Source organism: Felis catus, chromosome A1 (genome assembly GCF_018350175.1).
Source record: "Felis catus isolate Fca126 chromosome A1, F.catus_Fca126_mat1.0, whole genome shotgun sequence".
Taxonomy (NCBI): Eukaryota; Metazoa; Chordata; class Mammalia; order Carnivora; family Felidae; genus Felis; species Felis catus.
In genome coordinates, this window is record NC_058368.1 from 138,175,139 (window position 1) to 138,199,302 (window position 24,164).

The 24,164-nt window shown below is 43.1% G+C and overlaps 1 protein-coding gene across 8 annotated transcripts in view; it reads left to right on the forward strand.

The window, feature by feature from the left end:
- Positions 1-24,164, forward strand: part of ARHGEF28 (Rho guanine nucleotide exchange factor 28) — a 310,574-nt gene that overhangs the window by 143,817 nt on the left and 142,593 nt on the right. For 7 of the 8 annotated variants that reach the window (XM_045062033.1, XM_045062024.1, XM_011283815.4 and 4 more), the window contains 3 exons: positions 6,780-6,963; positions 10,191-10,371; positions 15,125-15,197. In XM_045062033.1, coding sequence (XP_044917968.1) covers positions 6,780-6,963; positions 10,191-10,371; positions 15,125-15,197 — 438 coding nt within the window. Of the gene's footprint in view, positions 1-2,419; positions 2,567-6,779; positions 6,964-10,190; positions 10,372-15,124; positions 15,198-24,164 lie in introns of those variants that run through there. The other variant, XM_045062048.1, reaches the window with a different exon arrangement.

Here is a 24,164-nt window from a genome sequence, read left to right on the forward strand (position 1 = left end):
TTCAAATCGTGATACATGATAGAGGTTGATTATCCTGCAGAGTAGTTTCCTTATTGGTCCAATAGTTTCCTTATTTCTATTCATACTCTTTCTGTCTAAGCCTAGACCTGTAGCTCATCATACAGTGACTTCAAGGGCCAGATATTTATTCTGAACAGAAGTGGGTTGACATCATGCTGTTGGAAGACAAGGGACCTGCCCATCTTTGCAGCCACCGGGTCCGGCATCTAGTACTAGGTTCATTCAATGTTTGTTTACTGAGTGGTTTAAATGCAAAAATTGAGGCCTCCATCAGTATATATGTGGTTTTGGAAATGAGAGGACAACTTATTTTAATGATTGGGTTATATGTGAATTAAAAAATGTCTCTTGTTATTCATAAACTTAAAGTGTTGAAGACATTTCAATGACTCCACTCACAAGTTACAGAGTATTATTAAGTCCTACAGTGTAGAAGTATTTCTGAATTAAATTGTATTTAAAAATATTTGCTTCTAGATTATTGTCTCTATCACACTTATTTTTAATATCTTGTTTACAGCATTTAAAGATATATCTTGGTTTGGCAGCAAACATAGAATAAAAATACCTTGCATCATTTACAAACTTCTTTTTGTTATTGGTGACATGTTTTATTTTATATTATTTATTTTTTTTTTATAAATTTTTTTTTCCAACGTTTATTTATTTTGGGACAGAGAGAGACAGAGCATGAACGGGGGAGGGGCAGAAAGAGAGGGAGACACAGAATCGGAAACTGGCTCCAGGCTCTGAGCCATCAGCCCAGAGCCTGACGCGGGGCTTGAACTCCCGGACCGCGAGATCGTGACCTGGCTGAAGTCGGACGCTTAACCGACTGCGCCACCCAGGCGCCCCTTGGTGACATGTTTTAGATAATCTTTTTAAAATTTATTTTTTATTCTCATTAACATGCGGTGTAGCCTTGACTTTAGGAGTACAACCCACTGATTCATCTCATATTTGACACCCAGCGTTCATCCTGAAAAGTGCCCTCCTTAATAAAAGTGCCCTCCTTAATGCCTGTCACCCATTTAGCCACCCCACCCTCCTCTATCAGCCCTCAGTTCTCTGTATTTAAGAGTCTCTTAGGGTTTGCCTCCCTCTGTTTTTATCTTCTTTTTCCTTCCCTTCTCCTGTTTTCATCAGTAGAGTTTCTCAGATTCCACATATGAGTGAAGTCCTATGATATCTGTCTTTCTCTGACTTATTTTGCTTTAGCTAATAGATCTTAAGAGATGACTGGGAAGACCGTGGTATAAAAAGAAAGCAGAGCTTGGCATTTTGTTAACCACTTACTTATTGAAAATAGCAGATCTTAACCCTGACGTTGCAAGAATCGCTTGGGAATCTTTAGGAAAAAGCTAATGCTTGGGTGCCACCACCAGAAATTCTGTTTTAATTGTCCCGGGGAGAGGCTTAAACACAGCTCTCTGCACGTGGGGGGAGAGACATATGGGCGCCATTAGATCCCAGAAGAAGCAAAGTCTCACTCACGGTCCCCTATTTCTCCCAGAGAGATAACACTGACTTGTATAGTAGTAGTTCCTTGCTTTTCCTTGAAGTTCTACTCCCTGTGTATTCCTGAAAAGTATGCCTTAGTTTTCACTTTTTAAAATGTTGTTAATTGAAACATGTTCTGTGTATTCTTCTGTGACTTTTCCCCAACATTGTATTTCTTAGTTTTTTTCTTTCATTTTTTTTTTTTTTTTTTTAACGAGAGAGTGAGAAAGAAGTGAGCACACAAAGAGGGAAAGGGGCAGCAGCAGAGAGAGAGAGAGAGAGAGAGAGAGAGACAGACAGACAGACAGACAGACAGACTCCCAAGGAGGCTTTGTGTTCAGGGCAGAGCCTGTTGTGGGGCTTGATCTCAGGACCCTGGGATCATGACCTGAGCTGAAATCAAGAGCCAGACCCTCAACCAACTGAGCCACCCAGGCACCCTTATATTTCTTGTTTTTTTTTTTTTTTTTTTTTTCCTGTATTAGTCTGATTTTCAGTTGTTAGGATACTAGTGTGATTATTCTACAGTTGAATCTATTGTTGATGGACGTTGAAATCACTCCTATTTTTGACAATTTTACATCTTTTTGGGTGTTTGCTGCTGTGTACAAAGCCTAGTCCTAGGAGGGTTTATTAAGTGGGAGTGGAATTGCTCAGTCAGATACAACATAAGCTTGGGTAGATTTAATAGACGATCCCAGTGTGTTTTCCAAAATGGTTATGCCGATTTACGTTTCCTGTAGCAGTGACTGTGCATTCCTGAGGGCTTGATCATTTATTTTTCAGTCTTGCAGCCTGAACTTTCTGCTAATGTCAAGGCATAGACGGACCCTGTGAAGCTATAACGGTCCCAGATTTGGACTGAACAGCATATAAAGTCACCCTCCTTTAGCAACAGCCACACTGTCTCTGCTCCTGTGCTCACGCGCTCCGGGAGGTCCCTTGGTGTGTACTGGATTTCATGGAAGCCGGATCCCTGGTCAGTCAGGGCCAGGAACTTGTGCCTTTGATGTGACAGCCTCCTTTTCGAGGCAGAGAAACTGAGGTATGGCACAGCCAGAGGCTTGGGCTTTGTACCTCCTCCTCTGTCTGGGGCAGACGAGCCTCCCTTTTTGCCGTGACGGGAAATGCTGGTTGAATGTCACGGCCTGCTCACTTCTTGTTTTGTGCCTGGGTGATCTTACTCCCAGGATGTGACAGGTCATATCTTCTCCTGTTTGCCATGAGAACAATTACTAGTAATTCTGTTTTAGAAACATTAGGGCACGTAACTCCTGGCACCAGCCAGACAGGATGAGGCATATTCATTTGGTTAAAAAAAAACATTTTAAACACCCTCCTTCCCATGTCTGCCAAATTGTATAACCTCTTTTCACAGCTTGTTTTTCTGACCGCTGTTAAGAATCTGAAACTCTATAACAAGCAGAATTATTTATATATGTCACAGTGTTTCCTATTTCAGGCTGTTTGCCTCATTCTAGGCTCTGGACTTTCCTGCTGAATGAGAAAGCTCTCTCTCACAACATTTTGGTCAGTTTCTTACTTGTTTTCTCCAAAGAACAGAAGATCCTCTCTTCCCCTGCCTTCCCACCCTCCCGGGAAGTGGGGAGTTTGGGAGGGAAGGACAGTTTGAGCAGTGAGCAGTTCAGTCCCACAAGTTTGCTGTGCTCTCTTAAGAAGTAGATGTGAGATTGGAGCCTGAGGAGGGGAGTAGGGAGCTGGATTAGCAGAACAGTCCTGGAAAGTGCTGCAGAGGAGGGAACTTCTCCCCACACCCGCACTGTCAGCCAGATTAAATACACTTTAATCTACTTCCCAGGTTCAAGGACTTGTGCGTCACTGTCCCCAGGCAGTGTAGGGGAGTTGCATTTAAATGATTGACACCATACTTGAGTTTATCAATGGTATGATTTTCAAGGGAATGCAGGGACACCTAGGTGGCTCAGTTGGTTAAGCGTTGGACACTTAGTTTAGGGTCAAATCATAATCTCACAGTTCCTGAGATTGAGCCCCACATCGGGTCCTGCACTTACAGTGCAGAGCCTGCTGGGGATTCTCTCTCTGCCCCTACCCTTACTTGTACTCTCTTGCTCTCTCAAAATAAAGAAAGAAACTTAAAAAAAAAAAAAAAAAAAAGGCCTGGCTTAGGTTTAGATATTCCGTTTTTGGTCTTTTTCTTGGAAGAAAATTGTATCCCATAGAACCATGTGATATTTGTCACCAGATTCAAATTGGGATCTAGGACTTAGAAATTCCATCCTAGGGTAGCTGGTTATGATCTAATGCTGACATACATGTTCGGGAGTGTCCTTGTGCATGTGTGTTGGTTTCATTACCAGATCCTAACCGGTCTCTTCCTCATTTTTAAGAAGGGGGGATACATGGAAATGTTCTCAAGCATGCCTTGTTGGGAATCTGTTCAGAAGGAAAATCCGACTTTCTAATAAAATGAGTTTAAAGGATAAAGTAAACATGACTTCTTCAATAGCCTTTTGAAGGTATCAAGTATATTAAACAGATACTTAGCAGGGGTACACACTTCGTTTTTAGTTGTTTTGACATTTCACTTGTCCTCGTATGGGGCCAGGGGGTCTGTGCTGTGTCACACAGACAGGGAGCAAATGCACTGTGAAGTTGTGCTTTTCACTGCGAGGACTTGCTTACATATTCGAGATAGAAGGCTTTATGGGGAAGCAAAAATAATGTAAAAGTAAGAAGGGGGACAAAACATAAGAGACTCAAACACGGAGAACAAACAGGGTTGCTGGAGGGGTTGTGGGTGGGGGGATGCGCTAAAAGGGGAAGGAGCATTAAAGAAGACACTTGTGGGGATGAGCGCTGGGTGTTATGCATAGGGGTTGAATCACTGGAATCTACTCCTGAAGTCCTTCTTGCACTATATGCTAACTAACTTGGATGTAAATTTAAAAAATAAATAAATTAAAAAAATGAATTGCAACTAGAAAAAAACTTTTTTTTTTTTAAAGGCTGTATGTTCTTGATCTAGATAAATAATATAAACCCCTAGGGGCATCTGGGTGCCTCAATTGGTTGAGTGTCCAACTCTTGATCTCAGCTCAAGTCATGATCTCACAGTTCATGAGTTCAAGCCCTGCATCAGGTTCTACAGTGATGGTACAGAGCCTGCTTGGGATTCTGTCTCTCCTTCTCTCTGCCCCTCCCCTACTTGTGAGCACTCTTTCTCGCTCTCAGAATAACGTTAAGAAATAACGTTAAGGAAAACCCCACTAAAGATAAAAAAAAAAAAAAAAAGCAGTTTTCTTCTGCTTTTTTTGTAGTGGAGTATTTCCTTCTAATTGTTTGAAATTCAGATGTTGTTGGATGCTAGCTCTCCAAGTAGCATCAGCACAGCCTGCTGGGGAAAAGAAAGCTGAGTTAACTCCCTACCCTGGAAAGACAGAACAACACCTTTACACGGCCTTACCGGGCTCTTCAAGGGGGGAGGGCAGGGTTGGAATGTCATGAGAACTTGAAGTTGGGCTTAATGATGGTCTTCTAAGGCAGAGGAGTGGCGGTAGGCAGGGAAGAGAGTTGGATTAGGACTGGATAAGGATCATGATATCATAAAGCTTGGTTTCAGGGTTTAAGCTTCTTGATGCTTTTTGCAGAACAGTTGATGGGTCTTGAAGGGATGATGCATATACCATCGTTTGCCCAGGGAAGAGTCTCCTGGGGTTGGTTACTGGTGGGGTTATGCTAAGGAAGACAATGGAAAAGTAAAGTCATGTTCACGGAGACTGTGAACTGTGTGGAGAAGTAGGTAGTCTTTGTCCTCAGTGTCAAGACTCCATGAGAGTATGTAGTTTTTGTTCACAGATTTTAGTCGAGGTGTCAGAGGCGGAACTAAGGACAGACGGTAGGTGCTCCAAATAGCACCTGCAGTCATCTATGAAAAGCTAACTTTTATGGGTAACCTTTATGGGTACTCAACAGGGAAAGGGCCCCGTTGGTCATATATTCGTTCATTCAACAGGCAGCTATTTCTAGAGCATATACATGTGGTTGACACTACACTGGGGTAGAAGACATAGGTCCCTCCCCTGCTGGCCTTTCTCTTCGGTACGATGCAGTGTGCTCTGTACCTCTTTCCTATTGGAACTTCAGCCAGTAACATGACTCAACTTAAGGGGTATGTATGATTCAAATTCTTACTGCATGCTTATTCCAACAGATACCGAGTGTTAGGATTTTCAGGTTTAGTTTGTGAAGGCTAGGTTTGTTTCAAGGGGCGTCTGGATGCCTACGGAGTTCACGGGCCTACTTTTTTTTTAACGTAAGCATATTCACTTTTCTCTGTATGTCTAGTGTAACCTGTGTTCCAAGCACTGGGTATTGCAGTAGAAACATCAGTGTACAAATTCTGTACAAATAAGGCACTTTTAACATAGACAAATCACGGAGATTCGAACAGTTGCTGTTCAACTCACAAATACTGGATGACTTCAGTTTGTCACATACTACGCTGGGTGTTGAGATTAAAAAACAAAATTCCTCAGTCTGTACACTGATACACACAGCAGACAACCATAATGTAAAGTAGCAAACACCACGGTGAAAACTCAGATACACAGATCAATCAGGAACCTTCTGTCAGGGGGTGTGTGAAAAGGTACAGGCTGACTTTTTTAAGCAGAGCACCAAAGTGGCTTTGCCAGCCCTGAAATTATCTAACAGATGGGTGAAAGCGCCTCTATGAAGTTTGGGAAAGACCGTGGTCTCACGTATTCTGGATACAGGAAACCCATTGCTGACCCAGCTTCTCATCAGGGGCGGAGCACCTCTGAGGATGAAGAGTGGGAACGGGGGTGGGGGGGGGTCCTTTACAGTTGGGGCCTCCGAGAGTCTGCCCTACTGAAATAGCAGTATCTCCTTAAAGGGCACCTTGGAGTGTTTCTGAAGGGCGGCGGTGTGCTCCTAGCACTTGTTTTCCTGGACGAGTTTACTGCACTTGGGAAAAGGGACGTGAGTGTGCGCTGTAGTGGGTAGGAGCAGCCCTGGGCTACCGATGAGCCAGCCCTGGGCCAGACTGTCTCCAGCACCTACTGGCTGCCTAACTTTGGACAAATCACTTGACGTGTCCACGTATATAAAATGAGGTGTTTGGATTAGATGCTTTTGATGCCTCCTTCCAGTTCTAACATTCTGTATTATGTCTAAAGACATGGTTTTCTTGGATGAAACGTATTAAGACAAAGTTTGTGAATAGAGGAACTAATATCCTGTGTTTTCCTTTTCAGTGTCTTTATGCAGAGAGTCTCTTCTACACCTGGCTATGAGATGGGGCCTGCCTAAGCTCTCTCGTTTCCTCTTGTGTCTCCCTGGGGGAGTTCAGGCTTTGGCTTTACCCAATGAAGAAGGTGCCACCCCATTAGACTTAGCTTTACGTGCCGGATACTCCGAGCTGGTTGAAGACATCACAAAGTGAGTTTGGCTACTTGTTAGATTGATTCTCTCTTAATCTATTTCTATGAAGTGTTCCAAGTATTGTGGAAAAATAGAAATAAACCAAATCACAAGCTAATGTTGGTTTATGTTTTACCATTAGTTCTCATGTATAAAGTACAGAGTATGTGAGCAGATAGACAGATGTATTTATTATCAACATTTCATGGGGGGAGTTAGGGGAAAAAGTCTTGAAAGGCTCAGAGGGAGCTATAATAAAGAGAAAAGTTGGCAAAACACTAGCCTAAACCCTACTTATCTTTCAGGTTTCAGCTTAAATAGGACTTCTTTAAAAAAAAAAACAACAGGGGCGCCTGGGTGGCGCAGTCGGTTAAGCGTCCGACTTCAGCCAGGTCACGATCTTGCGGTCCGTGAGTTCGAGCCCCGCATCAGGCTCTGGGCTGATGGCTCGGAGCCTGGAGCCTGTTTCCGATTCTGTGTCTCCCTCTCTCTCTGCCCCTCCCCCGTTCATGCTCTGTCTCTGTCTCTCTCTGTCCCAAAAATAAATAAAAAACGTTGAAAAAAATTAAAAAAAAAACAAAAAAAAACAACAACTAAAAATAAATAGCACTTCTTCAGAGATCTACATTAGGGCCTTTTGTGATCATGATTAATTTATAATATGGTGGTTAACATTATTAACAATATTAAAAAAATTTTTTTTTAATGTTTTTATTTATTTTTGAAGGAGAGAGAGACTGAGCATGAGTGGGGGAAGAGCGCAGAGAGAGGGAAACACAGAATCCAAAGCGGGCTCCAGGCTCTGAACTGTCAGCACAGAGCCCAATGCAGGGCTCGAACTCATGAACTGTGAGATCATGATGAGCCAAAGTCGGACACTTAACCAACTGAGCCACCCAGGCGCCCCAAGATTATTGACAATATTATTTAGAATTTTATATGTAGTCATTATTTGTTGCCTAGGTCTCCATCCTGTATCACTTACGGGCTGAAACTATTTGTTTACCCGTTGTAGTATTTCTGATACATTTTCAGTATATAATGCTCACTGAAAGAATATAAATTATTGAATCAACCGAGCCAGCCAGGCGCCCTAAATTTTTGTTGAATCAATGATAGATAAACCCTAAGATACTGTGTGGTTATTAGGATTTAGTGAAGTAATGTAGAACAAACAATAATGTAAAGGGGCTGTAAAGTTTGCTCTGTTGATGACGTCAACATTGTCAATGAAGGAGGGATGTGTCGTTTTTTTCTTACAATGGTTCAGATTGGTCGTTATTCTGAAGAAAGGGAGATTTTTTTTTTCAACGTTTATTTATTTTTGGGACAGAGAGAGACAGAGCATGAACGGGGGAGGGGCAGAGAGAGAGGGAGACACAGAATCGGAAACAGGCTCCAGGCTCTGAGCCATCCGCCCAGAGCCCGGCGCGGGGCTCGAACTCACGGACCGCGAGATCGTGACCTGGCTGAAGTCGGACGTTTAACCGACTGCGCCACCCAGGCGCCCCAGGGAGATTCTTAATATAGCGGTTTCCTTGACTTAACCAGGTGTTAAAAAATGGGAAAGTGCATTGAAAATTACAAATAAATATTAAATATATTCAGAATATTATTACCTGGTGTATCTTAATGGACTGGTTTTTCTTTGGCTTATGAAACTCAATGTGATTAATTTATAATTTTATCCTGCATAAATGGATATTGGCATAGAAGTCAGAGCTTTTTGTTTATTTTTGTCCTACTTTAGTCACATGACTGCCAACCGAGGAAAAAAAAAACCAATCCAAAAGGTATTTTCTTGGGTCTAATATGACCCCACTTGCTTGGCTAAAAAGGCCAAAGCAGGACTACTTACTTTGACTTGGTCATTGTGGGGGGTTCAGATTTAGATCAAAGCCCAGGAGGCTGACTTCATCTTGGGTAGCTTGGTACCTTTCACCTGTCTCCAGGACCAGAAGATATTATGTTAGCGTGGGGAGTTGTTTTCTAAAAGATTCTGGAGTTGATACTAGTAATTCATGCCAAGAATTTGGGGAGATACCCCACATCTTAGAATGTAAGTGCTCTGGGGGCGCCTGGGTGGCGCAGTCGGTTAAGCGTCCGACTTCAGCCAGGTCATGATCTCGCGGTCCGTGAGTTCGAGCCCCGCGTCGGGCTCTGGGCTGATGGCTCAGAGCCTGGAGCCTGTTTCCGATTCTGTGTCTCCCTCTCTCTCTGCCCCTCCCCCATTCATGCTCTGTCTCTCTCTGTCCCAAAAATAAATAAACGTTGAAAAAAAAAAAAAAAAAAGAAGAAAGAATGTAAGTGTTCTTAGTGGATCTCTTTTTGTTGCTCCCTATGATGGAGTTAATATTTATTTGATTGGAAGTATATTCTCTTTTTGTGAAGCAAATATTCTTTAACAAGATGAGGTCATGTAAGAGGAGGAAAGAGGCATAGAACTATTCTGTGAAGTGAGGAATCTGTGGGGATGTGACAACCTGCCGAGGTGAGCTCCTATCGGGAAGCACTAGCATTTTCCTCCGAAGGCTCCTTTATTGTTGCAATTACATGACCTTGTGAGCTGTCCAGAATATTATGATACTAACTGTACAGCCTGCATGTAGCTAATGAATGTGCAGTTGTTCTTGGCCAAAACAAAACAGAAAATTAGTTTATATTCAAGAATTCAGCTTGGGAATATTGTTTCTTTGTTTATGGGTGTTTTCAAGAATAGAACAAGATCAAATTTATGCTTTTTTAATTTGCCTGATAAAATGATTTATAACAGTGGACCAGTGTGTTATGAATATCCCACTTGTTTGTACCATCTGAACCTCACTGTGCTCCCTGGAGATCATATCTATTTTCCACTGTAATCACCTAATAAGCTGTTGGCTGCCAGCTAATTTGTTCTATTACACATGACCCCGTTAGAGCAAGAGGCATCTTTTTGAGTTAAAGAGAGAATAGAATATTGAGGTCCAATACTGTGTTTAAAAGTCTGTAGTTTGATTAGTTACATAAATATCTTTAAAGTATGTAGTATACGTGAATAGCTTTTCAACTGACATCTTCTCTAGGTAGAAAATGTAGCTTTATTAAAGGATCTGTTTACATGATCTTATGTACTTGTTGTCAGTGGGTGGCTTGCATGGATCATTTGCCAGTTGGATTTCTAATACTGGGTGCAGTGAGGGTACTGGGATCTTGGAGTTGCTATCTCTGAAATTGCCAGTGGGTTTTGATATGTGACATTTCAGTTTCCAGGGCAGACGTTTCCCTGACTTTTCCCGGGTGCAGCTCAGTGAAGATGCCTTCCTGCAGTATATTCACTCCTCAGAAACGCTGACCTTGACTCTGAACCACACGGCTGAGCATTTGTTGGAGGGAGATATTAAACTCTTCAGGAAATACTTTTGGGACAGAGCCTTTCTCCTCCAGGTGTGTGTCCCTTCATTCTGGTATGTAATAACTGATACTCCTTGAGAGTACAGACAGCAGGCTTATTCTTTTGGGAACAGTGTTTTGGAGGGTAGCACTTCATTTTTTTTATAGCGAAGCTTTGGACATGAAATTGGAGACTGTGTTACATTGGTAGAATGAAGATTATTGCCTAATATTTTGGAGGTAGAACATAGTAACTTGTGTAAGGATTTATTTTCCAGGAGCCAGCATCCCCAGTGTTGGATTTTAATTATCTAATACTGGATGTTTGGTATTCATGTATTGATTTTACTGAATTCTTTTTTTTTAATGTTTATTTATTTATTTTGAGAGAGACAGCACGAGTGGGATGAGGGGCAGAGAGAGAGGGAGAGACAGAGAATTCCAAGCAGGTTCCGTCCACACTGTTAGTGCAGAGCCTGATGTGGGGCTTAATCCCACGAACCATGAGATCATGGTCTGAGCTGAAATTAAGAGTTGGCTCATTAACTGACTGAACCACCTAGGTGTCCCTGATTTTACTGAATTCTTATTTAAAGCTATTGCATTTAGGGCTATTATACATGAAGAATACCGACTTGTGGGCTTTCTTAAGACTTAGATGTAGTTAAGCATTATCCCAGCATGTAGATTCTTCTTGAATGGGAATGGTCGTTTGAAATCCATTCCTTTTCAAAGGCTGGCTCAAACACCAGCTTTCAGTGACATCATAGCGTGCTCAGCTCAGAGTTTAAAATGTTTCATCTTTATTATTTTTTATTTTTTTGTAGAATCTGGAGCAATATAAAGAATATTTACATCTTTCAATTATCATGACGCAAAATGTTACTTTGAGTAAAAGGCTTGAGTCCATCTGGTTGACAGTGCTCCAGGGTATAACGGATTCACTCACCAGATCCCCTGATGTCCTGTGTTCCCAAGTGTTTGCTTCATATAATTCAACTGCAGTTTTAGTAAAAACAAAAGAAACCCCCCCCCCCAAAACACAAAACATTGCTATCAAAGATTATGGTTGGCTTAGTCCATATAGGGTTTTATCTAAAGAAGTAAAATGAAGAGCATCTGGGTGGCTCAGTTGGTCAAGCATCTGATTTCAGCTCAGGTCATGATCTCATGGTTCATGGGATTGAGCCCCATGATAGGCTCTGGGCTGACAGCTCAGAGCCTGGAACTTGCTTTGGATTCTGTGTCTCCCTCTCCCCACCCCCCCTCCCCCCTGCCCCATGTTCGCTTGCTCTCTCTCTCTCAAAAGTAAATAAACATTTAAAAAAATTAAAGAAATAATATGAAACATGCTCCTCATTGTGAACTACATCCCTTTGTTGGGTTTTAGGAAATGTGTCTTTTTCTGGCATACAGTGTTGCCTCATTTGCTTAAGGATGCTTGTCATTTTAAGACAGTAAAGCCATTAGCCATCCCTGTGGCTTCTCACCCAAGCCCCCAGGGATAGATATTCTGACCAGGCCAAGCCATGGCCTTGAAGAGCAGCATTGCTCTCGATGTGCTCAGCTCCCTGCACCCGTGCAGGGACACAGCTCAGGAGCACGCGTGTCCTTAGATGGGGTGTTCTGCTCACAGCGCAGCATCTGGTGACAAAACTCTTAAAAGCCATAGACCCTACCCTGCGTATAGCAAAAATCATGACCATTTGTTTCATTATAAAAAGCCACCAACTTCTGAGGCTGGATTCATGATTTCTCATGACACATTTGAGATAATATCGAGGGCCTGGAAGATGTAAGAGGAGTAGATACCGGTGTTCAGTAATTGATGGTAGTGGACTCAGAGTAGCAGAGACCAAATGGAGATTGCTTTCCAGTTTCTTGGAGATTTTCATTTTATGAGAAGGGCTCAACGGAAGAATAGAAATTGTGTGGCTGGGTGGTGAGCAGAGGAACAGGAAAGGAAGAGAGCAGAGATTCGTGAGGTTACTGATTTATAAGAAAGGAAGTCATAGTCCATGCTTTGGACCCATTTGGGTCCATTATCCATCCATTGGATCATAGCTCCTACGACCACAACCTTTGGGGTTTTGAAGAGTTGACGATGATGTAGGTGTCTTTTGTTATGTTAATGAAGCGACTCTCGGAAAGTAGCTAGTGTTGGGGACTGTGATTAGGGGGTTGGAGCTTTCTTTCATTCCACCCTCTGACCTGGGTGGGGGCTGTCGGCAGGAGATGGAGTTCGCCCGTGGCCAATGATTTAATGAATCATGCCTATGTAATGAAGCCTCCTTGAGAACCCAAAAGGCCAGGGTTCCGGACAGCTTGTGGGTTGGTCACCTGGGGTGGTGATGGGAGTGGTAAGCTCCATGACAACATGGAGGCTCTTTGCCCTTTGCCTGTACCTTACTCCACGTCCCTGAGTTACATGCTTTTGCAATAAGCCGACAATCTGGTAGGTACACTGTTCCTCTGAGGTCTGAGAGCCCCCCCCTAGCAAATTAATCACATCCAAGGTGGGGAGGTTGTGGGAATCTCTGATTTATAGTCCTTTGGTCAGAAGCACAAATAACAGCTTGGACTTACAAGTGGCATCTGAAGTGGAGGAGGCCAGTCTTGGATGGTGTCAGAGAATTGCTCCTTCGTAAGGAAGCTCCCCCGCCTTCCCCGCCCCAGCCTGGAATTGGGTCCAGAACCCCAAAAGACATCCAAGTAGTTCATCCTCACCCGTGCTACAAAATGTTTCCATGGTATTCTTGAATTCACAGTCTTCAGGGGTACTTCTTTCTGGTTTGATTCTATTTTAAATGAAAACAGGTGATGACTGTTACAGGTTGTCCCTGCTAAAGCTTTATCATTTGGGGGAACAAATATAAAACATATGTATAGTAGTAAAGTATTCATGTTTTGTTATATCTTAGATGTGGGAAAGTCTTTTTTTTTTTTTTTTTTTTTTTTTTTTACACATAAAAGCCGTAGAAATGACTTTCAGGTACTAATTTATTCTCAAGGAACTGAATCATTCATAGCCTTTGTCTTGTCAAAGAGGCATCTTCAGTCTTGGGATTTGGTCAGTGCTTAGTTACCTGTAGCCCTTCTAGAACAACAACTGCAAAACCTTGCTGCAGAAGCCTGAGGCTGCTTTACCATAGACTAGAGCTATGCAGGAAGCGATCCCATTTAGACACCCTACTTGTTAAGAGTTATAAAGGATTCATCTTAGCACCCTGTAGTATAGCTGACACTAGTGTACTGATAATTGGCAATAATCATTAAGTGTTAAAAAGTGCCAAGTTGGGGGCGCCTGGGTGGCTCAGTCGGTTGAGCGTCCGACTTCGGCTCAGGTCATGATCTCGCAGTCTGTGAGTTCGAGCCCCGCATCGGGCTCTGGGCTGATGGCTCAGAGCCTGGAGCCTGCTTTGGATTCTGTGTCTCCCTCTCTCTCTGACCCTCCCCCGCTCATGCTCTGTTTCTCTCTCTGTCAAAAATAAATAAAACATTAAAAAAAAACCAATTAAAAAAAATGCCAAGTTGGTGGTAAATATCCAAATAGTAAAGATATTAGGAAATTAGATAATAGGCAAACATCTTAGCTATATTTTCCAATCATGATTTCATTTTCTCCTCATGACAGAGTTTTTGCTATTAACCAGAATACTGAGAATTTAGTTCTTGAACTTGGCTAACATTAATAATAATTTCAGCTAGGAAATTAAAGTGTTCCAAGATTGCATCAAAATTTGCTCAGAAGAATAAAAACTGTTTTAATACCTGCCATTTACAAAGAAAAGAGTAAAGTATTTGCTTACTTCAGGTTTTGTTTTGTAATCAGAAACCAGCATTGTCTGATGCCCTTTTCACACAGGCTTGCCCATTGCCCTCACTGAAAGACTAGGATTTCAGTGTTAGGGCTAACCCGGATAATCACATGGGCTGGTGGTGGTGTTTGGCCTTGAGCCTGCATTGCGGGATCTCCTAAGACCCTAGTCCCTCTCGATTTCATCTCCTTAGCACCTCCCAATACGTACCTGGGCTGGTCCACCCTTTAATTCCATGGTGGACCCTAGAAGAGAGAATACTGCATCTTGGGGATAAGGCTGGCAGGAGTTAACAGCTATAGAGGGTAGGTGACTCAATGCTTGTTCCCTGCCCCCTTTGTGGTTTGGCTAAGTATGTATATTTCCATGGGCTGCAGTGTTAGGCTGTTTTACCGTTTGGCAGGTCGACATGTCATTCTGTGGCTCTTTTCATTTTACTGGCCCTGAGGTATCCATTTGAAAAGGAAATGCGGAGGGCTCCAGGGCGGCAGCTACTCTCTAAGGCCACCAGCTTGGTCTCAGCCTGGGCAGCCTGCACCAGCATATGGTGGCTTGCAGCCCAAGACGAGTGGTCATCCTGGGCCCTCCCTCTCTCTGTGTCTTACGGCATGGGCAGAGGTTGTTCAGGATGGGCACCTGCATAAACAGTGGCTCTTCTTTAACAGTTTCACCATTTTCTGTTCTTCTGTCCCTTTTTGGTTCATGGATTATTTTCCTGAGGACCTTTCTCTTGTGACATGGAGAAGCAAATAGTAGAGGATTAGTGGCAGGGACGCTTGCACTCCATGCCTCTGGGTTCCCCTCAGTGTCTCTCATCGTCTTCTTGGGGTGCTGCCTCTGTGTACTCCCAGTGGCTATGCACACTCTGTCTTTCCAGACCTCCCCAGGCCGTGTCTGTCTCTGTTCAAGACCCACGGTTGAGGTTTCCATCTCCTTGTCGCATATCTGAAACCTTCACTGGTTTTCGCTGATTTTTTCTTCTTTCTTAGGCTCTTGAAGATCAAGAAGCCAGGCCGGAGGAAAGACAAGACATGCCTTCCAGTGCTGCAGAAACTGAAGAAGGTATGGAAGCTCCTTGCCCCTCCCTGAGGAACCCAGAGAGTACTCAGAAGTAACAAGTTAAACTGGTGGTGACAGTAGGTAGTGGAGCGTAGTAGAAACCGATTCTTTCCTTTGGCTTTCTATTTAAGAATATTTCTTATTTTTTTGAAATTAGGTGTGGGGATAGGGTTATATATATTTGGGGGCATGATTACATTATCTATTTAATTTCAGGATGGTGGGGGGGCATTACAAAATATCACAGATTGTGGTCTACTAGGAGATTCTTAAGAGGTTATGTTTTTCTGTTCCTCCTGGGACAGTGGGTGGAGTGGGAGGCTCCATGCTTGTATCTGTAGCTGCCATTGATTAAAAGATGGCAGTGTTATGCCGGAGATCAGCTTTGCAGTCTCTGTTAGTGTAATAAATGGTGTCATCATTGTCTTTGAACCAATTATGTTTCCATAGTTTCAGGATTATAATCGTACTCCCAGCAGGATGGGATGTTATTCAAAATGAACTAAATAAAAAGCCTTCTCATTTTTAATATGCTGAGATGAATATGCTAATGATTAGTATTTATTAATCTACCAACTGACACTGTTTTGTCCCTTGCCGCCTTCGTCCTTGTTTGATCTCCTATGCTAGGATTTCCCAAGGAGCGTTGTACAAAACACCCATGTTGGGAGATGCTTTGATAAATCAGGATTCTTGGACCAAATAGGTTAAAAAAGGCACTGTAAGAGACCTTCATTCATTCTGGAGATTGAGAGTACATTAAATGTTTTTCAGCTTCTAGTTAACTTGTTGCAGTCAAGACCCCCGGGTGACCTTATTCGATAGTTCTCCAAGTGGTTCATGCCAAGAATCCCCTTTTAATGGTGCTTACACCGTCTCATGGAGATGGTCTGTGGAAGGAACTTGAGGGATGTTGCCCTTCCTCATTTCTACCGCTCCTGCCCTTTCTGGACTGTATTTCCTTCCCTTTCACTATCAGTCACATGGATCTTCTCCATCCATTAGTACGGTAATGCTCCCACTGGGAGCTGGGTAAGGGAGGTGTTTTTAAAACTCTTCTTGGCATCTTCAATATTGAGAACACCTGTGCCTTGCCACCCCCCCCACCCCGCCCCCCGTGCTGTACTTTCTGATGTTGTTTGGCAGGTTGATGCTGCTTAGCGTCTGTGGGGCATAGACAGCAAACAGAACCATTGTAATATCACTGACCACAATATGACTCCATTTTCTTTTATATTCTGTAGTTGAAAAACAAAACCCTATGTGATTTGCTAACTGTCTTGACTTCTGTGTTAAATAGTCCCTTACTTTGTTGGCTTCTCTCCATTAATTATGTTCCACGTTTTCATTAACAAGGAAGTGGGGAGTCGGGACTGGAGCTTGAGTTCTCATCACAAAGGACAGAAGGCAGAATCTTTTCCTGCAGGCTGAAACAGCAGTTCACAGCAGGGCGGAGAGGTTTCCTCTTCATGACCCTGCGACAAAGGCGGGAGAGGCTATGGATCCAAACACAAGGCACTGTCTAGGCAGGCAGATGTGAGCCCTGCAGGCTCATCTACTTACTCACTCTGTAAACATTTGAGTGTTCACTGTATGGCAGGCAGTGTTCTAAGCGCTGGTGACATAGCAGTAGCTAAAAAGGCAGAGAGAAAAAAAAAACCCTGATCTCAAGCAGTTTACTTGTATATAGTTGCACGCCAATATTTCTTGAGTGCCAGACCCTGTTCTAGGTGCTGGGGACGCGGCTGTGCGCTGACCACAATTTGTGCATTCCAGTGATCACTGAGAGGGACATTGCTAGGAGTCAGGAGTATATTTGTTCAGTTGTATACATGAGAAAGTAGCAGCACAGAGGGGTCACGTAACTTGTCTGACGTGATACTTGCTCAGGCAGTCAGAAGTGTGGCACGTAAATTCTCTTACCTGTCCCACTATCCAATAGCCACTACCCTGATATAATGGAACACTTACCTATTTCATCCTTGGGCTGCCGATGGAGAGTTCTCTCCAGCGTTTGTGTAATGGAAACGTGTAGAATTGAGAGCATTGCCTTGAAGTCAGCTCTCTTCCACATGGCTGACCTGTCTCATAAAGTCCTTCCAAGGATTTATGACCCACAGGCACATCTTGATGACACACACCAACTACAGGCAGACTCTGCTGAAAACTCAGCCCCACCATGATCTGGCTTCTGAACATTCTGCAGGTTATTGAGCTGTGTTTTCTTTTGCGCCACATGGTGCAGCTGGGGGTATCATTTAATACTTCATCATACGGCTTAAATGAGAAAATACAGGTAGAGTCCCTGGACCAGTGTCTGACCACAGATGCTTAGCCACTGCCAGTGCATAGCAATGCTAGCCTGTTACAAGTGCAAGTTATAAGCTGGGCTAGGGTGGCGTTAGTGGCAGTCATGCACGTGTTGGGATATCAAGACACAGCTCTTCCTGTCAGAGTAACGAGGTAAGCAGCTCTTTCATCTGAGAGTTCCTTAGATGAGGTTGCAGCCCTTCCCTCTGTGCTCTGGGTGAGTGAAAGGTGAAGAGGGAGCTGGGTGGGGGATCCTCCTTATTGGAATACTTGCGGTGAGTTACTGGGCAAACAAGGGGGCTTTTATGTGTGCACGGTTTCCCTTCCAAGAGTCTTCATTTTATTTTATTTAAAAAAAATTTTTTTTTAACGTTTATTCATTTTTGAGACAGAGAGAGACAGAGCATGAACGGGGGAGGGGCAGAGAGAGAGGGAGACACAGAATCTGAAACAGGCTCCAGGCTCTGAGCGGTCAGCACAGAGCCTGATGCGGGGCTCGAACCCACGGACCGCGGGATCGTGACCTGAACCGAAGTCGGCCGCTTAACCGACTGAGCCACCCAGGCGCCCCAAGAGTCTTCATTTTAAATACTGTAACCGAATGTCTTTTTAGAAATGTTGAATACAGTTCCAAGGTTTGTCAAGACGCAGGTCCTTTAAGCCAGGATGGCTGGGAACTGAGGTGTACGGGTTTCAGGACCGCAGTTAAGGAGGCTGTTCTGTGGGGATTGGTTACTCAGTTGGACACAGAGCTGTTACCTTAACCCTAGTGTGGAGTGTCCCTCCAAGGACTTGATCAGGGTTTTTCACCTGAAGTCAAGTATTTAGGCTCTTTGAAGACCGTTACAAATCATACCCAGAGGATGTACTTTCCAGCCCGAGGAAGTGATTTGAAATTGTTCATTTCGTCTTAAAGAATAGCTCAGCTTTTTCTGTACTTTCTTTAGAGACTGGCCTTACCCATCTTCTTTCTCCTCCCCACAGAAGAGAATGGGTTTCATCATTAGAGGACCAGGGATAAAAATAGGATATCAACCTGATATGATGTTCCTTTTGTGTGTTGTTATTATTATTCTAGTTTTTTCTCACACGTAAGGAAAAATTCTTCTCCTTGCCTCTCCAAATGATTACAGAATTAAAGAGTAGCGGTGTGAGCTGGAAAGAATCTCTGATTCTTCAGAACTCACCTAGATGTAACAACTTCTGTTGAGATGTGCCACGGACACTGGCTCCATCTAGGTTAGATTGGCAGGCTAGCGGCAAGGACTTGCATGAACTGAGCTTACTTGTATTAGGAGTCTGATACAATTGAAACAAGCTTAAGTTGAAACCCTACAGCTAAAGAGTTTCTTTCCCAAGTTGAACTAGAATCTAAGTGGGAAGCCAGAGGGACACAAGAGTAATTCACAAGACAAAATTGAATGTCGTTTATACCTTTCAAATATGACTTGCCTCATTTCATTCAAGCAGTTGAGTAAATCAGAAAAATTATTTCCTGACCTCAGTTGGAGATGGAATGATTGAGAGCTTCTGCTGACTAGATGTTTGTAACTAAAATTTTGGGCTGAGGGTATCTTTTTTTTTTTTTTTTCTTTTTAAAGACCCATGACCAAGTTCTTCATTCTTTGAAATTTTATGGACAGTGGACGATGCACACTGGAGATCTAAAAAAAGAAAACAAAAAAACCACAAAACCCACCCAAAACTATATCGTAAAGACATATTAAGCATAGTTACCACATGACCCAGCAATTACACTCCTAGATACATCCTCAAGCAGAATGAAAACCTACATCTCCATAATAAAATGTATGTGCAGGTGTTGATAGCAGCCTCATTTGTAACTGCCAAAAAGTGGGAACAAACCCGAGTATCAGTTTCGGAGCGAATATACAAAATGTGGTCCATCCACACGATTGAATGGCGTTTGGCAATAAAAAGGGATGGGCTACTGGTACATGACAACATGAATGAACCTTAAAAATAGGAAATATCCAGAACAGAGAAATCCATTAAGAAAGAATGAAGATGGGGCGCCTGGGTGGCGCAGTCGGTTAAGCGTCCGACTTCAGCCAGGTCAAGATCTCGCGGTCCGTGAGTTCGAGCCCCGCGTCAGGCTCTGGGCTGATGGCTCAGAGCCTGGAGCCTGTTTCCGATTCTGTGTCTCCCTCTCTCTGCCCCTCCCCCGTTCATGCTCTGTCTCTCTCTGTCCCAAAAATAAATAAACGTTGGAAAAAAAAAATTAAAAAAAAAAAATAAATAAAAAAAAAAAAGAAAGAATGAAGATTAGTGGTTGCCTTTGGCTGGGGTAGGAATGCAGGCAGTTAGGGAGAAATGGGCCTTGAGTGCTAATGGGTATAGGGCTTCTTACTGGGCGTAATGAAAATGTTCACAAATTGTGATGATTGCACACCTCCGAATATGTCAGAAATAACTATATGCTTTAAATGGGTGATTAGTATGATATTTTACCTTAAAGCTGTTGAAAGGTACTTCTGTAGCGGAAGAAGTGTATACTAAAACATTAACAATGGTTTTATTATTTCTTTTGATATTTACAAAATGTTTAAATTACTTTGGTGGTCCAAAAAAGTGTCTTAAGTAATTTGAAAACATTTTGAAAAAGATGTCTTAAAGTCTTTTTGAAAGGACGCAGAGCACGCATATGAAAATTATATTGTAAAACAACCCTACATTTGGAATTGCTTTAGGGCAAGAATCTCTTCTCTCACCTTGATGTCCTCTCCCCGGCTGATCGTGTGTCTCAGCCAGTGATCCAGCTAATGTTGTGGACTTGAATGGACTTTTAAGGCTCCTAGAAGAATGGGGCTCATGCTGGTATTTCTGTAGATAAGTGCCTTATCCTCTCTCCCAGTCCATATTTATATTGGGAAGTCCAAAAGATAGTTTTTCCTAGTATTCCCACTTTTAGGAAAAAATGGAGTAATTGGGATGGTGAAACAAGAGGTCACAGGGTTAAATGGTCTCCAAATTAAGGCTTCTTAAGGAAGGCTTCTCAGATTTGTTCATTTCACCATTTTAGTTCTCTGGCATTTGCGAATCAGACATGCACACTAGGTAAAACATTAAAGTGATACATGGAAGTGATGTTGTTATATAAGGGAAACACCAGTGCGTGACTGGAAGTGAAAGGGTGACTTTTGGACTTAGCTGGAGGGGTGGGAGGAAGCCGAGGGAAAAACATTCATCCGTCTGATCTGTCTGGCAGGTTAGAAGTTACAGTCAACAGTGATGGTTTTGAAAGTGTTTGAATTTGTATTTCAAACAAGTGAACCACTTTCCCTTCCCAGTCATGACCTACAGTTTGCCTCATGATCCACTACATCTCATTAGCTCTTTCGGGCCACCAGATTTCGGTGGAGGAGAGAAGCATTTATTCAGTGCCTTTAATATGCTAAGCGCTCTGCTTGGCATTGGGGATTCAAATGTTGGGCCCAAATCAGTTTGGACCCAGCCTCCCTAGAACTCATTCTGTTGGGAGAATAGGGTCCATTCAAAGACTCTGAACCACTCTGAATTCCTTTGGACCTTTGTGGAGGAGGCATTGCAAGCTGAGAGCATGACCTGTATTTTCCAGTTGTACTTCTGATGATGCCTTGCAAATCTAACCCAGTTACTGACTTGGTTGTGGACAGCTGAACCTGAACCAGGGATGAACAGCAGTAGTTGGCTGGGTGGCTCTGATCAGGACTTTTTTTTTTTTTTTTGCCTCCTTGGGAGGAGGCGCAGCAAAGGGTATTTAAAGGAGAATACTGATCATCTTGTATTTTCAGTGTAAGCTTTTGCTTTGCTTGAATGTAGCCTCTGGGCTCCCATTTTTCAAAAGGGGACAGTAAGACTTAACACAGAGTCGAGATCTATTAGGCTCATCTCTTTCTTAACAAAACACTGCTAGTAATCTTAGAGCTCCTTAGCCCTGTTTTGTGAAAACCCTGTTTGCCCGCATAGTGTCTCTGGTGAACACGACTGTCAGAGATTATTTCTTCCGTTATAGTTTGGACGTAAGAAAACATGTTTATTAAGTTTGGTAAATCAGGTTTAGAGGGGATAATCCTTCTGGGTGGGCCTGGGAAGGCAAGATGAATAGGCCTTTAAAACAGCATAGTTCGAAGTTACTGATATCATTATCTGCTGGAGGTTGCTATAGCAATAACTGGTTTGATCGCCCTGTGCACTTGATGGTACAGGGGAGTACGTGTAAAAGGATCCTGGTAATTTAGCAGAGACTCTCCTGGAACAGTATGATTAAACTCCAGTAGAATGAGTGCCAACTTCTTGAAAAGCTCTAGGATGAAGTTGTGTATAGTCCTAGATTAATTAATGATACATTATTATCCTGAATCTATACACTGTCACAAATATTTGTAATGGTGTTTGGATAAAGGTTTTCTAACTCTGAAAGTTATTTTGTTTATTTATTTATTTTTTATTTTTATTTTTATTTTTTTTATTTAAAAAAAAATTTTTTTTTAACCTTTATTTTTGAGACAGAGAGAGACAGAGCATGAATGAGGGAGGGTCAGAGAGAGAGATACAGAATCCGAAACAGGCTCCAGGCTCCGAGCTGTCAGCACAGAGCCTGACGCGGGGCTCGAACTCACGGACTGCGAGATCATGACCTGAGCTGAAGTCGGACGCTCAACCGACTGAGCCACCCAGGCGCCCCTGAAAGTTATTTTTAAAGTGACGAAGTACAAATTTTAAAAAGCCGTGCCCCTTTTGATACAGTTTGTGGTTTTTGCATTAATGAGATTAGATTGTGTCTGAAACAGAAGAAAAATGCCACAGATTATACAGAAAACTGTAGGCTGACGGTGTGCAAAGCCTGGAATTTGGACAGTGGCAGGAAGCTGGAATCTGAACATACGATCAGGGTGGCACATCTTTTGTTATTGCAGGCTGGGTTTTACCAGGCGCTGGGGCCTTCTTCATTAGCACAATCTTGAATAAAATGTGTGCTGCCCCTTTTAATCACTGCTGTAGGTACACGATTGTTTAGAAATGCGGAATGCTAATTTAAGAGCATATGGTCTGAAATGGCTTTAAAGGAATATTTTCTAGTGTCAAAAGAAAAACGTGTGTGATTCTCTTGGAGTCTGTGCACAAGTGTCTGTTGAAACTTTGGTTCTCGGACTCTTCCCCTTCTTTAACATGCTGCTATTTCCCCCCACCTAGCCAAATTTTAGGGTTTGGGCATGTGTGTTTCAAAACAAAATCCCTAATACTTTCTACAGGTGCTTCGCATCAATTTACGCATCTGTGTAACAGGACAGAAAGCTTTATGTTAGTGTTTCGAATTTCGGCACTTGAGCAGCGGGCTTTTAAAGGGTGAAATTGGCTCCTTTTGGCGTTCCTAGCTCTGACCATGCTCCGCAGACGCTACTCTGCTGCCCCCTGGAGGCCCCGTGTGGGCTCTGCATTTAAAGGTAGGCAGGGATCCAGAGAACAGAAGCTGCTCAGGCTGGGTGTCCGAGTGTCCCTCACCCCTGCTGAGGTCAGTTGACATGACCACGTGGAATTGAAGCTGTTATCTTAGCATTTTTCATTATAGGTCTTGTAAGGATTATGAATGCAAGGACAGTAAACTATTGGGGGACATAAATATCTCCTGACTTGTTAGTAAACCCAAGGTTTATGTTAGCAAATTAAAAAAAAAAAACCCCATCATGACAGTGAGAGAGTTGACTGCTGCGCTCTGTCCTTGACCTATTGTAATTTTTTAGGAAGTGCAGTCTACTGTGTCTAAGCAAAAACATGAATGAAAGTCCTAGCTTTGGTGCCTGGCAGTAAGAAGAGCTTGCGTAAATACTCCCGGAGGTCTGGAGCCTCAGGTGACTTCAGTTAATAGGAATGGCTAAGTGGAGTGGCAAATAGCTAGTTAAATCAGGGGGGTTTCCTCTGAATCAGCGTTGGGGCCGGCCATGGTGGCAGGGCAGCTGAGGGAGGGTTCAGGGGAGGCCGGGGGCCCACGCTGTTGTATGTTAATACAATTGGTGGTAAAGATTCTTAGCCATCTGCCCTTGGTAAGAGTGTCCAACACTTATTTTCCCCAGGCCCCAGCCTGCTTTTGGTGGTTACGTGTCAACAACAGTGGCTCTTGTTTATGGGCAACTGAGTGGGAAGAGAATCAGTCAGCACCCAGAGAAAAATACCCTGTAAATAAGCCTTCCTGTTTAGCCCAGAACATCCCGACCACTCATATTTCCAGGAAAGCCTTTATTCAGAAAGAGGGCGCTCAGTGTGCCTGTGGCCTGTCCATGCTCAGCCTGGCATCATCTGTGGTGGGAGCGCAAGGGTTTTGCTAGCACTGTGGGCTTTTAAGGATGCCTGAGGAAAGGCCACAGCTCATCTGGAATGAATTAGGCTCTTTTGAAACATAAAATGTGTGGTATTTGAGGAACTGGACGTGGGATTTCCTCAGGTAGGTACTCGTCATGTCCTTAGAATCCGGGCTATTTTGAAGAGCCTTCGCTCTGTGAGCCGCCTTCCTTCTGAAGCCAGGGCATTTGTTTATTTAATGGTGGTTTTTTTTTTTTTCCCTCAGGATTTCCTGCAGGAGGTCCGGGGCTTGTTTGCCTCTTGGTCCACATAAAAACTACCAGAGTGTGGTAGTTGGGCTGTCAGATACTCTGCTCGGTG